General features: G+C 48.7%; 1 protein-coding gene across 7 annotated transcripts in view; it reads left to right on the top strand.

Annotated features, from left to right (window-relative positions):
• Positions 1-18,783, top strand: part of ABLIM1 (actin binding LIM protein 1) — a 217,133-nt gene that overhangs the window by 171,986 nt on the left and 26,364 nt on the right. For 5 of the 7 annotated variants that reach the window (XM_084903596.1, XM_084903595.1, XM_084903599.1 and 2 more), the window contains exons 8-13: positions 2,576-2,634; positions 5,157-5,240; positions 13,924-14,001; positions 14,950-15,105; positions 16,169-16,204; positions 17,226-17,355. In XM_084903596.1, coding sequence (XP_084759722.1) covers positions 2,576-2,634; positions 5,157-5,240; positions 13,924-14,001; positions 14,950-15,105; positions 16,169-16,204; positions 17,226-17,355 — 543 coding nt within the window. The remainder of the gene's footprint in view (positions 1-2,575; positions 2,635-5,156; positions 5,241-13,923; positions 14,002-14,949; positions 15,106-16,168; positions 16,205-17,225; positions 17,356-18,783) is intronic. The other 2 variants (XM_084903598.1, XM_084903600.1) reach the window with 1 other exon arrangement.

The raw sequence follows: 18,783 nt of genomic DNA, 5'->3' as shown, positions 1-18,783 counted from the left end.
TCCACATATGAGTGAGATCATACTGTGAATTTTAATGAGTGGTTTCCTTTGCGCTCAGTTTTGTTTTTTAATGCCAACCAAAAAGCCTGCAGAAATTACTCTGGAATATTAAAGCAAAGCTTAGGCTACTCTCTCTTTAAAAATGGGCCTCTATGAGATATTAACAACCCAAACATCCTCTTAGCTATAGGATGATTACTCTGAAAAATTCTGCCTAAAAAAAATTTTTTTTTAATCACTGAATATTAAAGGGCCCAATAAAGACAAGTGACAAATGGAACTCCCATTTGACCCAGTAATCTGGGGAGGGAGGGCATGTATGGGAATGGGGGAGGGGGAATTGGTAAGATATGTACACATTTAATACATTAATAAAAAAATGAAAAACAAAACAAAACAAAAAACCCACAAAGGCTCGAGTGAGCAGAACCCCCATGTCTGCTGGGAACGGAGACTCGAGCTCTGGGCACAGCTGGGGCCTAGAAGCTGCGTAGACGGAGCTGAATAGATGTGCGCAAGTACAGCACAGCCACGCCACAGGCAGGCAGCTATCTGCCCCGCTGGGCTGCGCTCAGAATTCCAGGGATTGTTGTCCTCTCTTCCTGAGTGCGGTGCTTTTTGCTTGCCTCTTGGCACATCCTTGAAGAATGGGCGGGTTCATCTTCCCGGGCATCTGATGTTCTCTCTGTATCCCATTCCTGTGTGCCTGGCCTCTGGGGGACAATGGGGCACTGTGCAAGCCCGGGGTTCTGGCCAAGGACTCCTGATCAACAGACCTTCACAGCGAGTGTGCTCCTGGACCCGGCCCTGACCCGTGGCCCTTGGCTCTCCACATTAAGAGCGTTTCCTGTGCTTTGTGGGCAGCCTTGGAGTAAATGTTGGTGCTGAAGGGACTGTGGTTGTTGTTTGTTTGATCTTCTTTTTCTTCTTCTACTACTACTATTTCTTCTTCTTCTCCCCCTTCTCCTCCTCCTCCTCCTCCTCCTCCTCCTCCTCCTCCTCCTCCTCCTCCTCCTCCTTCTCTTCCTCTTCTGATTGTTGTTTGTTTGGTCCTCATCTACTATACTATTCTCCTCCTCCTCCTTCTCTTCTTCCTCCCCCTCTTTTTCTCTTCCTCTTCTTCCTCCTCCTCTTCTTCATCTCTTCCTCCTCCTCCTTCTCCTTCATTTTTTTTTTCCTGGCCCTGGGTTAAGCAAGATAGAAATGATTGTTAAATATTGATTAAAGTATTATTCTGATGTGCAATACATTTCCCTTGTCATTCATTGGCCACTATTTTAGCTCAGTGGCATAGAATAATTCAAGAAGTAGGCTAATTTGGTATCTTTTCAAGTACAAACAGATTGCTGTTTAAAGAGATAAAGATGTCCATAACAAAATGTAGATAGCCTCGTATTCATAGAGACTCTTATTACATATGGATATGTATCAGTTACTCACTGCCTTCAACTTAGCAACTCTATTTGCTTGAATCTTTTTAAGTGCTCATTCTGGTTCTTCTGCCCATCCCCACATTTAAACATGTCCTTATGTGTAGGTCTTGGCCATAATTTATAAAGGACATGTATATCTTGGCATACTTAATCATACATGCAGACTTGGATTTTTACAAGATAACAGCTTCCTATGAGATATACTTGTTTTGCTTAGTTCTGGGGCCATCCTTCACAATATCTGTGCCCGAGAAAGGGAGACATTGACCCAAAACCAGAAAATCACATGTACGTAAGAGCTTCTCTAGTTTAACAGTCAGTATATTTTTTCAGTTCGTTAAAAGTTTGAAAGATGAAGGAAACCTTTGGATTTGTAACGTAACTGTCCACCTTTCTACTCGTTGGTCCGATACCCCAGTATCTGGGTAGATGACTGCGTGTAACTGGATCAACAACAAATTCAGTGGGTTTTGCTAATGAGTGTAGGCAACCTGGTTGCACTTCATTCCCCTCATCTAAACTGCTGGTTGTCCTGATGTTATATAAATATGCCGATGGCTTCTATTTCTGAAAATAAATGCAGCCTGCAGTAAGCACACAGACAGTACTTTTAAAGGATAATAATATGTCAGGGGAAAAACACTCAGTCAAGAACTACATATACCTTGCATGAAAACACTTATACCCAGCTCATCATCTCTGCGGTCAAGAATTATGACCTTGCCAGCCCGTATGGCTCAGTGGCTGAACGCTGACCTATGAACCAAGAGCCCACTGTTTGTTCAATTCCAGGTCAGGGCACATGCCCAGGTTATGGGCTCGACCCCCAGTGTGGGGGGTGCAGGAGGCAGCTGATTGGTATTTCTCTCTCATTGATGTTTCTATCTCTCTATCCCTCACCCTGCCTCTCTCTCTAAAATCAATGAAACGTTTTTTAAAGGATGCCAATCTTGACCTTTATCGGGCAAATGCCAACAAGGTGAGGGCAATTAGCCGAGTTTGGACTGGTTCTGGTTCCCATGGCGCAAGGCTCCAGCTCTCCCCTGTGTGGGGAGAGGAGGGACGAACCCTTCGTACAGTTCTAACAGAACCGGGCTCTGTTCTATTTCCCCTGCTCTTAGCGGTGCCTTATGTCTTTCCAGGTTCTACCGTTTGGCATCCCGACTGTAAGCAGTCTACCAAGACGGAGGAAAAGCTGCGGGTAAGAAAATCATTTGAGATGGGTGATGGCAGGTGCATTGGCAAGCCACGTGTTCCCTCGTGGCTGATTCTTGGGGCTGGAATGTGGGTGGAGTCACTTGGCCGTGAGTTCTGTTCTCTATAGCAGACCAGGCTGAAAGGCCTGTGGCCAGGGCAGGAGGCCTCCTGAGCCCACCTTAAATTGATTCTGTGCGTTTTGTTCCAAATGCTTGTGTTGGACCAAGAAGCCTTGCCTCACTAGTCAGGTTTTTAGCAAAGCTTCAAGGGAAGCATCAAACCAAGCAGATGTGAAGAAAAACGACTCATGACGTCCTAGTTCCAACATCTGGCGACCTCCTCACCTGACATTTTCAGACTTAGTCCATAATGCAGCACTCCTGCCCAGACTCTGCATCCAGTGCTCAGCTCGGGGTACATCTGACTACCCTTTCACATCCAGACTCATCTGGGAGCCTCCATCTCTAAACTCAGATGGTTTGGGGAAGTCATGGCGAGTCCAGGCGTGTTCGTGCAGACATGTGTGCTGGGTGGCTTTAGAACTTAGCTCTTACTTAGCTTCAAAGTGTTCTGGTAACTGTCCTTGACCAGTGGTCGGCAAACTCATTAGTCAACAGAGCCAAATAGCAACAGTACAATGATTTAAATTTCTTTTGAGAGCCAAATTTTTTAAACTTAAACTTCTTCTAACGCCACTTCTTCAAAATAGACTTGCTCAGGCCGTGGTATTTTGTGGAAGAGCCACACTCAAAGGGGCCAAAGAACTGCATGTGGCTCACAAGCTGCGGTTTGCCGACCACTGTCCTAGACCATCCAGCACACGGGCAAAAGGATGGACCCTCTTGATCCCTCTCTTCCAAAGCCCGCCGGTGTTAGTCCATCTCAGAGTGCCACCAGGGGACACAATTTTATTTGTTTCTGAAGCAAAGGGTCTACACAGCTGTAAGGTCATTGTCGGGATCTGTATCCTGTTCAGGCACCCCCAGTCTTTCACCTGAGCAGTAATCCGATGGGATCCAGACCCCAGACCCCCCATTTAGTTCACTGAGGGGTGCCCGTGGAAAAGCTGGCGTTTGACTGTGATCCACGTGGTGTCTCGGGGAAGAGGATGGACTGGATTTATTCTGAAGGCCAGACTAGAGTGTGGTCTCATTTCTCCAGTCTGCCGATAAGGGGCATAAGAAGCTGCGTGTGTAACCCCAGAAGGAGCACACGTTAAGCGAAGGGGGAAATGCCACATTTTCTCAGAATAATTGAGTAAAGATAAGACAAACTGAAAAATAATTTGCCCCCATATCAGGACGGTGTGGGTTTCTGGTTTGACCTCTAGTGTCAACTTGAGCACATGTGTAGCCCTCACTGATGGGCCTGGGTTTGGGCTCCAGATCCCGGGATCTTTGAGGAACCACGGATGCTTTGGCAACGGGATATCTTTATAAACTACTAGGGTGTTAAAGATGCTTATTGTCACTTTTATCATAAAAATGTAAAATTCACAGCATAGCTTGGGGATCCTGCCCAGAAACCACCCAAGTGGCCAGTGGTTAGCACTGACTTTTGACTAATCTTTTTATTTCACCCCCGTGCCCTCTGTGGGAGACAGACAAGAGTGCTAATGAGGCCAGACTGCATGCAGTGGGGTCTTTTCTCTGGAAGGAAGGAACCCTTGAGTTTGCAGCTGGGGTTACTAAAATGATTTTTTTTTAAATCAGCGCTTTTAATTCTGTCTTGATGGGATGCTCTGGATAAGCTTAGGAAAACAGCTAGTGACTACTTCCACCCATTCTAGCCAGGGGAAGAGAGGGAGAGACTCTTGTTTTTCCTTCATTTTCTGAAGCTTACCAGAGAATTCCAAAGCTCCTCCCCTAAAGCCAACATTTACCACTTGTGAGGCCAGGTCCCCTCGGCTCGGTCACCTTTGGGACGTCAGCAGTGAGGGGACTGACGTGCCTCCGAGGGGAAGCGGTTCCGAGGGGCCCCGAGTGGGATACGTGCCGACGTGGCGAGACTCACTGGGGAGCTGGCGTTTGAATGAGGGATTTATTACACTGTGCTCTCTGAAGGGTGTGTCTGAGATCACAAACCTCCAGCCCAGATTTCCAGGCCTTTCCCCGGGTGTCCCAGGAGCGCGGTTACCATAGCAAAAGGAAAATGTTTGAGGAGTCCTTCAGCAGCACCACTGAGTGAGCCACATTCTTGATGTTGGAAAACTCACAGGGGGTGTTTGTGACAACAGATTCTTAAAGGGACATCTCACAACAGCTTCCCTGGCTTCTTCCACTTCATATGGGATGATCAGACCAAAATAAATGGGGGTGGAACGTGGGCAACTCCATTGCATCTTGGAGACTAGTTGCTATGCTTCAAACTCGGGCCCCAAACAGACTCAATCACACACGTCTGCTAATAGCGATGACCTTTGGCATTTACTGTCAGATCTGTGTTCCCCAGGGTGTTTTTATAGTGTTTTTCTGATTTGAGTTTATGTCTCTGTTCACTCTTCCTTTGTTTCCTGTTTCACGGCAGCCGCCAAACCCTCGGCATTCTCCCTCCGATTTCTTTTATCCCAAAAGTCTGATCCGACGCACAGGACGGTCTCCGTCGCTGCAGGTTGGCACTGTGTGTGGGCCAGGCTTCTGCCGCTCTCCTCCCCTCCACCCCCCCCGACCCCCCGCTGCTTCTCCCATGTAACCGCCGGGGTCCCCTGCTTTCTCTCACCCCACCGAGCGCATCTCACGTCTGACTCTGGCTGTCTTCCTCTCTGACTGGCGTTTCCCTGTAGAGCAGTGGCTACAGCACTGTCTTGATTAAAGCAGACATCTTAGAAGCTACCCTGGTGGTCCCGTGTTCACACGTTTGTTCCTTGAACAAATCACTTGCCAAGCACCCAGGCATAGTGTGAGCTGGATGCCATAGACGTAGACCAGTAGGGAAGAGCTGACAGATCATAAATAATGATAGAAACATATCACAGGAAGTGGATCTCATCAATCAAGACATGTCAGATGAGCAAAAGTGTGCGGGGGCGGGGGGGGGGAGGCGGGGGGGCTTCCTTGAGGCTGGATGCGACAGGGGTACCCCAAAGGGAATAGCAAGAGCATGGTGCTGGGAATAGGCTTGGGTAGGGAGTGGTTTGGCTCCAGAAAGAGGTGGTGAAGTAGGAGAAATAAATCTCTTCAAAGACTAAGAGATTTACATGCTCTCATCCACTTTCAGAGGATTTCTGTGGGAGAGCTATCCTTACTCCCATTTTACAGGTGGGGAGACTGAGACCTTTTGTAGTTAAGTAACTTCCCAAGAGTTACCCCACTGATAAGTGGAAGAGCTGGGATGGGAACCCATAAGTCATGTTCTTTCCACTATTGCACCAGGGGAGAGAGAGAGAGAAAGCTGGGAAGACGGAAAGAGGGGCGCATTAAATGCCGGCCAAGTCTTCTGGCAGGATGACCTATCGGGGTCCCCCAGAAGCAGGGAGCATGCTCAGCCAGCTCCACAGATGAGCAGTGAGGCAGGAGATGGTGCTCCCAGCACAGTTGTGACCTGTCTCTGAGAATCAGCTGAAACCCTGGCCTGTTGAACGACTAAGTGACCTTCCACAGCCCACCTTTGTGCAGACGAAGCCCATCCGTGGCTGCCGGCAACGCCAGATTGCAGTGCGGCCCCCGCCTGGACTCCACGGCGCCTCCACCCTGGGCCTGCCAGACCCACACTCAGGAGGAGAAGGGTTTCCATCTAAACTTCTCCTTGGGATGATTTGAAACACAGCTAGATGTATCGAGTTCTAGAGGGGAAGGAAATCTTTCAGACATCAACAGCCGAAGCTGCATCATCGGCAGGATGGAGCCAGCCCTCGGCTGTGCGGGCCATCAGCAGGGCTCCCCGCAGACTCAGGCCTCGGGGTTGTGTTGGCCCACGATGCTGGGTGCCCTCCAGCGTGGGCTTGTCATGTGACTTCCATTCTGTCCTGAAGCTTCAGCTCCAGCGGCGGGGTTTTCCCATAAAGTGGAATTAGACTCGAATGAGCCAAAGATCTGTGGAATGAGAGCTGCTCAGAATCAGTGCCCCTACTCGACAAGAAGTGGCTTTTTCAATCATTTGGGGTGTCTTCTCCCCAATAGGATACTTTATAACTCAAGGAGTGATCTATTTTACCAGCCTAAGGCTACAGCCAGGGGGTGCCTCTTCATGACTGAGAGGGGAAGCCCACCGTCAAGGGTGAAGTATTTGGGTTTGCACCAGACTCTCACATTTAAGAGATGGAGAGCATCGCGAGAAGTGGTGGGTCAGAGAGAGAGAGAGTGAGAAAGAGACCTGTCTTGAGGATCTTCTCTCTTCCTATCCTGCTATTCAAAGGGGACATCTGATCCCTCTAATCTGGCCATAAACATCAAGTCACCCGTGGCTCCTGCACAGGAAATTGTAGACAGTGTGGGGCCCGGCAGAGAAAACAGGCCTTAGGCCGAGGTCCCCGCCGCCCCGGCCACGGAAGAGCTGTGTGCGAAGAGCAGATTGGCCTGTAGATCACGCTCAGTGCTGAGCATCGGCCGTTCCCGTTGCCATTCACTGTAGACACCGCTCCTGATGTCCCCGGGACCGTGCTGGGAGTAACTCGGGGGTGGAGGGTGGGGGGTAGGGGGGCACACACTTGCTTTCATTCTAAAAATGGGCTCTCCTGCTGTGGCTTTGGAGTCTAGAGCACGAAAGGGCTGCCATTCAAATTGTATGTGAGAGATTCGTTTCTTTTGAAACTAACATCCATCTGTGATAACACACGCTCCTACAAACCTGTAACGCAGGGGTGGGCAAAAGTAGGATTACAGTTCCGAGTACGCAAAACAGAGCTTATTCTGGTATTATTATTTATTTACTGTATTATTTTCCATACCAACAGCTTTAAACCTACCTTTGCCCACCCCTGTATACAAAATACCATGTGCATAGTTTTTATATATATTGAATCCGCACCCAAGTTTATGTTTTAATGATTGTTTTAGAGAAAGGGCAAGGGAGAAATGGGAGAGAGAGAGAAGTATCGATGCATGAGAGAAACATCGATCGGTAGCCTCCTTCCCATATGTGCACCCACTGGGGATCGAACCACAGCCTAGGCGTGTGTCCTGACTGGAAATCCAACCAGCAGTCCTTCCGTGCATGGGACGATGCTCCAACCAACTGAGCCACGCAGGCCCGGGCTCCTGTGTATTTATTTTTAAAGGAGCTCCTCGGGGCCTTCTGTATGTCTAGAACAAGGCAGCCACATTATGGCTTCTGTTTTATTAACGTCGCTACAATACACGCTGCGTTATTCTCAGCTTTCTCCCCATTGGACTGTATTGTTCTTGTTGGTCTTAACAATCCATCAGGACGTATAGATATCACGATGGATGCTGGGAAGACAGTGTGGCTCCTGGCCATGGTGATGGCATCCATGACACTCTGGAGGAGGGGCGTTGTGCCCATTGGCCCCTCCTGCTGCCTCTCAAACACAAATCCCTGTTTCCAAAGTAGTTGGTTTCACCCCGTCCGGAGAGTCAGCGTTTGCAGGTTTTAAAAGTATCCCTTCTTCTGCAGCTACCTCCGCCTTGTCTAGGGAACGTCAACAAAACCCCAGGCAGGCGCTGTCAGCCTCAGCGGCACTCTGCGTGGCGTGAGGTGTCAGTCACCTTCTGGCAGTAGCTGTCCCGTAGGTGCTCCTGCTTGCCAGCTGCCTGTAGTTTCTCCCCTCTGTAGAGCATGGCTCCGGGTGACTGCGAAGTAGATGAAATAGTCGTTGCATCCTGCTCCTGCTGAGTGGGGAGGGCAAGGGCAGGGAGGGGCTGCTGGCCCTGGCCTTCTAAGACTGGACGAGGCATGCGCGGTGGCCATAACCAAAAGTAAATGGAAAATGTCGTTTCTCTGCTCACTCGCCAGGCAGAGCTCTGGTAAGTTTGTTCGTTCGTGTCATGGTCAATATTTGAAGGATGACAAGAGCTGGAGTCAAAACATGTATCTTCAGTGTAATTTTCTGTCTGTGACTCTGCCTTCTGAATGTTAGGACAGATGGACAATGTCAACGCATGGAGGGGGAATCAGCTGAAAGGTGGTTAGAGGGCTTTTCTTTTTACACAAAGATTTCATACAGAGAACAGAAAGATGTGCATTTTCAAGAACCTGCTGTTAGTGATCGAATGCCACTTTTTCTCTTTTCCCTTGAAATGAACTACTTAGTCTACTGGTAAGACCTCTCTTTGTTGGTGGGTTTTTTGTTTGTTTGTTTTGAGGAAAATAAAAGTCTTTATGGAAATCACAAGTGAGTGCTTGACAGTTTGCTAAGGAAATAAATGTAGGTCATATAGACCCCTTGTTCACCAGAGACTGAGTGAGGACTGACTGCCCATACAACTAGAAGGAACTTATGTTGCCAAGTACGGTGAATCTTATTGGAAAAACACTCTGAGTGGTCACAGCCATTCATAACCTTTTCTATATCTATATGCCTTCTCCACCCTCTCCTCACTCCCCACGCCCCCTCCCCACACCCTTTTTCTGTTTCTGTTTCTTTCTTTCTTCTTTTGGCCAAAGACCCAAATTTTCCCAGCTGTGCTTTCAAGTTGTTGTTTTTTCTGAAAAGCTGAAGGAAAAGGTGCTTAAAGAAAAGCTAGTAAATGGCCTATGCCTTCAACAGCTCCGTCACGGTCCTTGTTTCCTGTCTCTGTAGCACGGAAGTGGGCATGCCGTAGGGAGAAATATTTGACATTATCTTCATTTAGAATGTAGGCAAGAGAGTCATTTTGTTCATGGTAACTTTCACAGAGGGTTCCAGAAACAAAGGCTGGTGGCCCAATGGATTGCTGAATGCATTCAGTAACTTCTGGGTCTCCGTTGTTTGTTAGCCTGGACAGCTGAGTGGGTTGAAATAGTAACTCGGATTAAATAATCGCGCACAAGGATCATCTGCAGAAATGCGGATCATCAGTGAACTTTTGTCACAGCCCAATGGGGTGACGTAGAGTTAAGTTAGTGGTGAAGAGAGGATTTTAAAGAAGGAAAGCATGTCAGGAGCTTGTGCTTTTGAGGTTGGCATGAGTTTCCATTTGAGTGGATTCATGCCGCTCTGTTGGGAGACAGCTCTGGGCCTCGTGATGATGTTTGATGGATAGAGACCCTCGCATAGCAAGTTTTGTGTTAATTAAAAGGAAAAATACAGCAGGAAGAGGAAAAGGGGTTCTCTGAACAATAAACTACATGTTTATTTAAAATTCAATATGGTAAAGATCTTTAGAATCAAAATGTAAAATTCCAAATATTGAAGACTGAAACTTTAAGTTAATAGTTCCATTTTTCAAAGTACTTTATTATCGTCCTAAGGGAGAGACCTCTAGTCTCTGCTGATGGAGCGAACACACTTTGGGAACATGACAAAAAGCAGCCATCCCGTGTGAGCTTCAAAGCTCAGGTCAAAGGGCAGCCAGCAGAGCACTGTCCTGGCAGATGAGACAGGCCCGGGCAAGGTCACTGGTCACCGCCAGATGCACAGAAGGGCCTTAATTACTGGCGCCGAGATCCTCAGAAGATGCCACTGCCTCGGGAGGATACAGAATCACCTGCTAGGGGCCTTCTCAAGAGGGGAAGGGCATTGGTTAGCTCGAGGTGGGACCACTGCCCCATGGCTTATGATTAGTTACTCAGCGTTTCTGAGTTCTTATGGAGCCACCTACGTGTGGAGAGCTCTAGGGAAGTCTACTCTCCACAGATCACATTATAAAGGACTGTCCTCTCTTGAGCAGAACAGAGTCAGCGCCTCCTTCATGTTTCAGATTAACTGGCTGAGATCCCGTCTGACGTCACATGTCTGGGAAGTGCTGGGCACTTACTGTGTGCCAGGCAAGATGCTTGAGCTTTAGATGTACTGTCTCATTCATCCCTGTGAAGTGGGCTGTTATTACCCCCTCCTCCATTCTATAAATGAGGACGTTGAAGCCCAAGGAAGAGAGAGAGAGAGAGAGAGAGAGAGAGAGAACGAGAGAAAGAGAGAGAGAGAGAGAGAGAGAGAGAGAGAGAGAGAGAGAGAAAAGAAAACTTCATGAAATGTCACCCAACCAGTAAGCCAAGATTTTGAACGAGCCTTTTCACCTCGCCATGTTACAGGATCCAAAGTCGTGTCTTGTCCCATTAGTTCATTTTAGACAGGAAAACAGAGAAGGGCTATTGTAGGAAAATAGGCAAGTGAGACTGCAGTCCACCCATAAGCAAGATGCCTGCGGAAGTGACTGTCACAGCAAGGTCAGGAGATCGGAATGAAGCAGAAGCAAACAGTGGTGAGTGCAAGGAAAGACAGCCGTGCGGAATCCCCAGGAGACTTGAGTGTTTCTCAAACTCCACTAAGGAGTCTGAGGACTCACAGGGCCAGCAAGAGCCCGAGCATTGGTGGATGTGGTGAACACTGACTTGTCCTTGAAAACGATCTGATTCTCAAACTTTGGAAACTATCTGATTTCAAACCTTGAAAACTATCTGATTCTCAAACTTTGGAATCAGAGAATCTTGGGCTAGGGTGTACAGATTGGAAGTGATTCTGAATCAAATGAGACACTACAAATCCAGGTTGGTGGATAACTCTTAAACCTTTTAACCCAACAATAGACCAGTAAATGAACCAGCCAGGTGCTTCTGAGAACGCTGATGTCAATTACCGGACCATCTCATCCAGTGAGGGAGGAAGGCCGGGAGAGACCGAGCAGAAACAGGCTGGTTCAGCCACAGGGCCTCTTCCCTTCCAGGGAAGAGAGTGTTAGAGACCCTCCGACATGCTCTCGTGTTCTCCAGCTGTGTTCCTGTGAGCACTCAGGGCAGGAGAGAACGAAACACTGCGGGGCCAGCCCAGGTGCATCATCACAGCAAAGGCAGAAAGCATCCCTGACCCACGTTTGGCAAGAAGTCAGGATGAGTAACGTGGGAGAGACCCCGAGGCTCAGCGTGCACGTGGTTCTTCACACGGTGTCCCAGCTGCTGTCATGAAAACAGGCCTTTGTCATAGCAACGCCAGTCCCTGGAGACATCTGACTGTCCTGCAACCTCCCCTGCCCCACCCCAGTGCAGTCAGCCAGTGTGGGCGCCTACCCCGCCCAGCACAGCCGGCCAGAGAGCTAGAGCGGGGTTCTCACCCCACCCCAGCACGGGGAGCTAGCAGCAATAAAAGTCTTTTCAGTTTGCAGGCACTCTTTCCTGCTACTTGATCTCAGTATTTTCCTTTATTTCCACCTCATCTGTCCCATAGCTATGTTAACGGGGAATATTAGTAAATGGTCCCAGTTACCTTATGCTGGGGGGGAGGGGGTGGATTTTAGTGCAGGATGAAGAGCTGGGCTCTGTCCCCCGGGTGCAGATCCTGGCATTTGTGTGGCTTGGAGCATGCGTCCTTTTTCCTCGCCTGTAGAATAAGCAAGCGACCTCACAGGGCTATTGAATGGATCCAGTGAGACCAGCCTGGGAGGGCCTGCCACACAGGAAGTGGGCCACAAGTATCAGCTGCTGTTAGCCCTCTCCTGTGGTTCCTTCAGAGGTTTCACTTTGATGTTGGGTTTGGCCAATCGTAGCTCCTGGCCACTGGAAGCTGAGGAGAGCGGTGGCTCGTCCGTGCCCCACAGGGTGGGCATTCTCTCAGCTTTACCAAGGCCGGCGTCTCTTCTTCATGGAGGGCGGGCCTTGGTGTCGCTTCCGTGCCTTGATTAGGAAATGGATTGTGTTGCTATGTGAATCCTCTCTTTCTCAATATACTCCGGTTGGGGCACTTTCTCATACTGCGACACGCCAGTGGCTGGAAAATTGTAACCTGAAGGAAAGGGCTTACACATGGCAGGCCTTGGGGGAGGGGCAGACCCCCTGAGCCTGGCACAGGCCCACCCATGCCCTGTGTGAGCCCCTACCCCCACCCACCCATGTGTCTCAGGGACCAGAGACCTGGCTGAGCCAATCGGTGCTTCCTGTCAGAGTGAGTCCGGCCACTGCCGGCCTCGAGTGGGCCAGGGGGGCGGCTCTCACCGCTGCAGAGCTGAGTTCCTTAGTGATGCCACATCCTCGTTTTCAGGAGTCCGGTCACTCAGTGACATTCCCATTCGAGGTGCGAAACAGCTAGAACTTATCTTCTCCCAGAAAGAGCTGTGCGGGGGGGAGCAGGTCCCCCGTGACCAGGCCTTTTCCAGAAAGGGCCGAGCTGCGGCAGGAGGCAATGAAGCCTAGGAGGCAGTGAAGCCGGAGCGTGCATCTCCCACCCGCCCCTGTCACCCCGTGGCTCTCTACACACCTGCTCTGAAGGGGAGTTTCTCTCATCTTCCCTCTCCCCTAGCGGCTGACTGGTGTAACTGGGCTCAGATTATGTCATTAATGCAAGTCAAGTGCCCACACACAGAGTGTTTGTTTAAACGTAATTCATTCTAGCTCGTTCCCTCAACAAACGTGTGCATCCTCTTTGAGCCTGTGCAAATGCCGTGGAAAAGCAAACCCTATGTGGACAGAGATCACAACTAAAGTCCATGAGGGAGATGGGCACGATGCCAGGAAGCCAGTAAACATGGAATTATATACATTTTATTCACGAAGGAGAAAGCAAGAGTGGCACTGTGAGAACGTAACCAGGGGAATCCACTCCGGATTGAAAAATCAGGGAGGGCTTCTTTGAGGAGGTGATATTGAAGCTAAGACTGAAGGAGGGGGGAAATCAACTAAGTAACATTGGGGACCCGGGCATTTCAGACAGAGGGAGCAGCAAGGGAAGAGCCCTGAGCAGGGCAGGCACCGTGTCCTACGAGCGATGGTGTGGGAGAGAACAGCAGGGACCAAGTCCCGAGGCCCAGGAGAGGGATTTTGTTCTGAGAGGGACACTGAAGCCAAAGCAGGATGGTGATGTTCCAAATTATGTTCTTAGAGGTCTCTCGGACCACTGGGTACCAAGGAGATTCAAAAAGAGCCAGAACCCCACAGAGGAGGGCATCGGTCTCAGTGTGGAGGTGGGGGGAGGGCATGGGGGCGGGGGGGACGGGGATGGGGTGTGGCAACGCAGACAGAGAGAAACGTGCTTGCAGGCAGAGCCAGGACCTGCAGGGGACACGGGAGAGAAGGCAGAAAGCACCCTACCCCCTGCCTTTTCACGGCTCACTGCGCAACCCGCTACCCACCTTTCTTTCTAGGTTTTTCAGGAGAGTCACAGATCTTTCCTTTCTGAACCAGTTGGTTTTGAGCAAAGCTTAGGGTCTCAGGCCAGCCTTGAGTCCGCAGCCACGGCCGGCACGCTCACACGTCCCTGTCTGTTTCGCAGCCCACCAGGACGTCCTCCGAGAGCATCTACTCCCGGCCCGGCTCCAGCATCGCCGGCTCCCCGGGCCACACCATCTACGTAAGTCTCCGCTTCCGGTAGCCCGTCCTCATAGTGGATGGATACTGCAAAGTGGAACAATCCAGAATGACTGAGCTTTCTGTTCTGAGACCATTTTCACGTTTGGGGATCAGCCTTCTCAGTCACGTTCTCCTGCAGGAACTTAAATTTATCTGTGAATCCAACCATCCTGAGCTACCAAGTAGATGGCCCCTAACACGCAGAAATACGACGCAAGACTTAAAAATAATTATGCCTAGCTTGCAGCTAGATATTTGATATTTGGGAATTAGTTATACACGTTGTTGTTGTTGTTTTGTTTGTTTTGTTAATCTTCACCTGAGGATATTTTTTCCATTGATGTTTAGAGAATGGAAGGGAGGGAGGGAAAGAGAGAGAGAGAGAAACGTCAATATGAGAGAGACACATCATATGGTTGCTTCCACACACCCCAATCAGGGCCAGGGATCAAACCTGCAGCCCAGGTACATGCCCTTGGCCAGGAATCGAATCTGTGACATGTCAGTGTGCAGGCCAACGCTCTAACCATTGAGCGACACGAGCCAGGGCAAACTATATAACACTTTAAAGTGCTGACATGAAGTATTCTTAAATTCTGCCACAAAGGTATTTAAGTATTTAGTTATTGACTAAATATGCAATTATTGATTTTAGCCAGGTGGGAGTTTTTCTTCTCTGGAGTAAAGCTAGGGAATTACCCTGAAGGTGTACAGGCTTCTGTACTTGATGAATTCCATATAGACTGTTTCCGAAGCTTTTGGTGACTTACATTTTTAATGTGATTAATATATCAGGGGCAACTTTCTAGAGTTCACCTGTGCTGAGCTGGGTGTTCTGTTTTTTGTCTGTTTTTAAGGCTGTCGCTCTTTGAGCACGTAATGAAAAGCACAAACAGCCGTTCCCCGGAGGTGAGATTGCAGAGTAACCCTTCTCTCTGCTCTTTCCCAGGCGAGAGTGGACAACGAAATCCTGGATTACAAGGACTTAGCAGCCATTCCCAAGGTCAAGGCAATTTATGATATCGAGCGTCCAGATCTCATTACCTATGAGCCCTTCTACACGTCCGGCTATGACGACAAGCAGGAGAGACAGAGCCAGGGGGAGGTAAGAAGTTCCTACTAGCTGTGAGTTGTGCAACAGCATATGTCTCGTTTGTCATGTGCATAAGAACTCCCGTTTGGAATCCAGGCCACTCAGAGGGTTCTTTCGATTGCACACTTCGCAGCCTTCCATCCCGGGTGCTCTGAGGACCTCAAAAGCCTGTCCTTGACCTCAGGGGGTTACAGAGATCAAGAAAAGGCATGAAAATGGGATTTTTGCTTAATTTGTTCACAATTTTAACATAATATTTATTTTGTAACTGTATTGACTTATAGTCCTGTTTCTGTTTATTTAGAAACATCACATATTGTTCTTTTTGTTTATTTTCCCGATCTGGCATTTACTCCCAAGGATAGCTCTGCATTGAACTGGTCCCTTGGGCAGGGAAAGTGATAATCCGTTTTCACGTAGTGCCATCTAGTGGCAGAATCGGTGTAGCTGCCTCTGCGGCCACTCAAATGCAGCTGTATGAGCTACTTGATGATGTATCCTTAGGTGATTAACACTTCCTTCATAGAACCCTTACACTGCCATTCTGGAATCACGAGAGGGGTAAACTTGAGATTCTGTGTGCCTCAGAAAGCAGGGGGAGGGCGGGGCCTGCAGGTGAAGGGTGGTAGGTTGGCTAGGCCAGTGGGGCAGGATGCCACAGACCTGGTCCTCACAGGCCTGTTTCAGTCCTCAAACCATCGTATGTGATTGCTGTGCTTATCATTCAGTGAATAATCATGGTCACTGAATTCTGTAGACACTGTAACTCGGTAGTAAAGAGCACTGGTTGAGCATAGAGGGGAGAATAATTCTCATTTGGCTCAACCGCAATGTATTTATCAAAACCCGCGGTTCTTGGGCAGAAACATGTGCCAGAGTCACCCAGGAACTGTGTCGGCCGAGCCCCACTCTCAATTCCCCGCATCAGGAACAGGGGGGCGAGGGGGGGGTGGGTTCCCGGCAAGGAATAATGTTTATTAGGAATAATGTTTCCAGCTGATGCTGACAAACAGCACTAACGAGAACTAACAAATGAATAAACATAGCGACCTTTAATTCTCTCTTGTTCTTGTAGTCTCCGAGGACTCTGTCTCCCACTCCCTCCGCAGAAGTAAGTGCCATTCTTGAACTTTATCGTGGGTGGAGCTGGGGAGTTCCTCGGGCCTGTCCCAGGCGAGGATTTGGGGAAAAGGACATGAAATAAAAGAACAGAAAAAACTGTGTGAGATTATGATGGCTGTAGGCCTCCTTGCAGGTAAGCTATGACTGTAAGACACAGCAGTCAAGTTCTCTTTCCGTGGAGACTGTGGGGTAAAATCAGACGGGATTATCTGAAACGGCCAGCAGTGGTCATAGTGTGTCCTGTGAATGGCCACCTTCAGAGGAGGCCACACCTTGTAGCCTAAAATCCATGATCTTTCCCCTCTCCTCCAGGGAAACAGACTTTCCAGTGGCTTCAGTACCCATCTATAAATTATAACAGCTCCCACACACTGCACCCCACACCCCAGTTTCGGGGGCTTCTAGGTTTACCCTCCCCCCACAGTCGCTACCTCCTTGGTGACCAGTGGCTTTAGAAGCACTTCCTGTCATCCCTGCATATTTCTCCTTCCTGGGGTGGCTCTGAGACTAGTGGCCTAAGCTCAGCCCAGCCCAGACCTGAGCTGGGTCCAGCACCAAGTCTGCCCCCGCCCTTTCTTTCATTGCAGCCATTACAGCTCATGGCCAAGGGACTGTGGGTCTGCTGTGCTTTCCATTATTTTGCATTTCCTTATGTATCCATAGAGCAAACTCCTCCGGCGTTAGATCTAGCCCCACCTAAAGGTAAAAATAACAGTAAATAAAATCACTAGTCTTGTCTCAAAGCCAAGCAGCTTTCTGGATAGTCTGCATAAAACTGAACTGATTTTAGATTTGTGGCAAATGCAGGCGCTATCGGTCTTGAACAGAAGGTATGATCCACGCATGCTCGCCTGCAGGATGTTTAAGGAACGGGGCCCTGAAGTGTATCCATGAGCAGGTGGCCCCCGAGGGTCCTCCCGGACAGCTCTCATGGGACTCAACATCACGTGGCCGTGACCGTGGCCCGAGGGCATGCTGTGTGCTCACGCTGTCTCGCTCTGTGTTTCCAGGGGTACCAGGACGCGCGGGACCGCATGATGCACCGGTCCACCAGCCAGGGCTCCATCAACTCCCCCGTGTACAGCCGCCACAGCTACACTCCCACCACGTCCCGCTCCCCCCAGCATTTCCACAGACCCGGTAAGGCCGCTGCCCCCGGGGTTCCCGCTGTCTGATCGTCCCTGTGTCTGGGTGATGCTTTCTCCCCGTCCCTAAGAGCTGGCTACCGAACACTACCCCCTCTTCCAGAAAAACAAACAAAAACACCTCCCATCGACTATAGTCTGTGTTGCATCTTTTCTGGAAATAGAGTTATTTTGTGTTTATATTCATTATGATTTATTAAATAATCACATTTGGACAGGGAATGGCTGGGAGCAAAGGAGGGTGTTATGGGTTTCGTTTTCCTTTAGTCTTGAAGAAGATCTCATCACTTTAAAAAAATATATATATAACTCATCACTTAAAAAATATATATATATACATATACATATACATATACATATACATATACATATACATATACATATATATATATATATATATATATGTTATTGAATTTTTACAGAGAGGAAGGGAGAGGGATAAAAAATTAGAAACATCAATCAGCTGCCTCCTGTATGCCCCCCACTGGGGATGTGCCCACATCCAAGGTACATGCCCTTGACTGGAATTGAACCTGGGACCCCTGAGTCCGCAGGCCGATGCTCTATCCACTGAGCCAAACCAGTCAGGGCAGATCTCACCACTTTTAGACTTCAGTGAGGATCTCCAAAATAAACTATTTTGATGTGTCTTTCAGGCATGTCAGCCTCATCCAAGATTCAGTATTAGCCATTTGTTGGGGGCTTTATCACGTTTCTCTTCTCCGGGCATGTTTGCGTGGTGTTACCCAGCATGCTTGGTTAAGCACCTCCTAGAACAAAGTATTGAATACCAGCTCAGGGTTGTATATTACTTTTATGATCCACTCCAGCCCTAAGATTTTGAATCAGACTTGGAAAACATTCAAGATGGATTGTGAGAGAGAATATGACATTGTAACAGACTGCCGTTGACCTTGGCCTGTGCGGAATTTGACCCCTAGTAGTGAATGCCTCATGTGGGGAGTAACAAAAAGAATGGGGGATCCCAGCACAGATCCAGAATTCCCCAAGAAAGGGGTTCCCAAAGGAAGACCTGGGCCTTTGGAACAAACTCGTGGTTAGTGATGACATGCATCTATGGAAACTTCATTCTAAGTTTCTTGCTTCTGCACGGCTGATGAGAGCAACCCCCTTATCTGCTAACCTGCTTGCCAAAATAAAACCAAAGGAAACGAATAAACTGTAAAAGGATGGCAATCTTTTCTCAAGCCATCGATTTCATGCTATTAGAGGAATGAATTTTTATGATGTGATCCTTCAGTAATGTATAGTTTTGTTTTGCTTTTCTAGACTCAATACTTGGTTGAGATACAGTCATATTGAATGAGAATTTTCAGGCAATGAATTCCTTTCTCTTTTCACGTAAAAGTATATTTATTTCACGTGTGCCCTGGACCTGGGTCTGGATGTAAGCCTTTGTCTA

This window comes from Pipistrellus hanaki (genome assembly GCF_964339955.1).
Source record: "Pipistrellus hanaki genome assembly, chromosome: 14".
Taxonomy (NCBI): domain Eukaryota; kingdom Metazoa; phylum Chordata; class Mammalia; order Chiroptera; family Vespertilionidae; genus Pipistrellus; species Pipistrellus hanaki.
The sequence above is the reverse complement of the archived record's forward strand: the minus strand, read 5'-3'. Positions and strand labels throughout refer to the sequence as shown.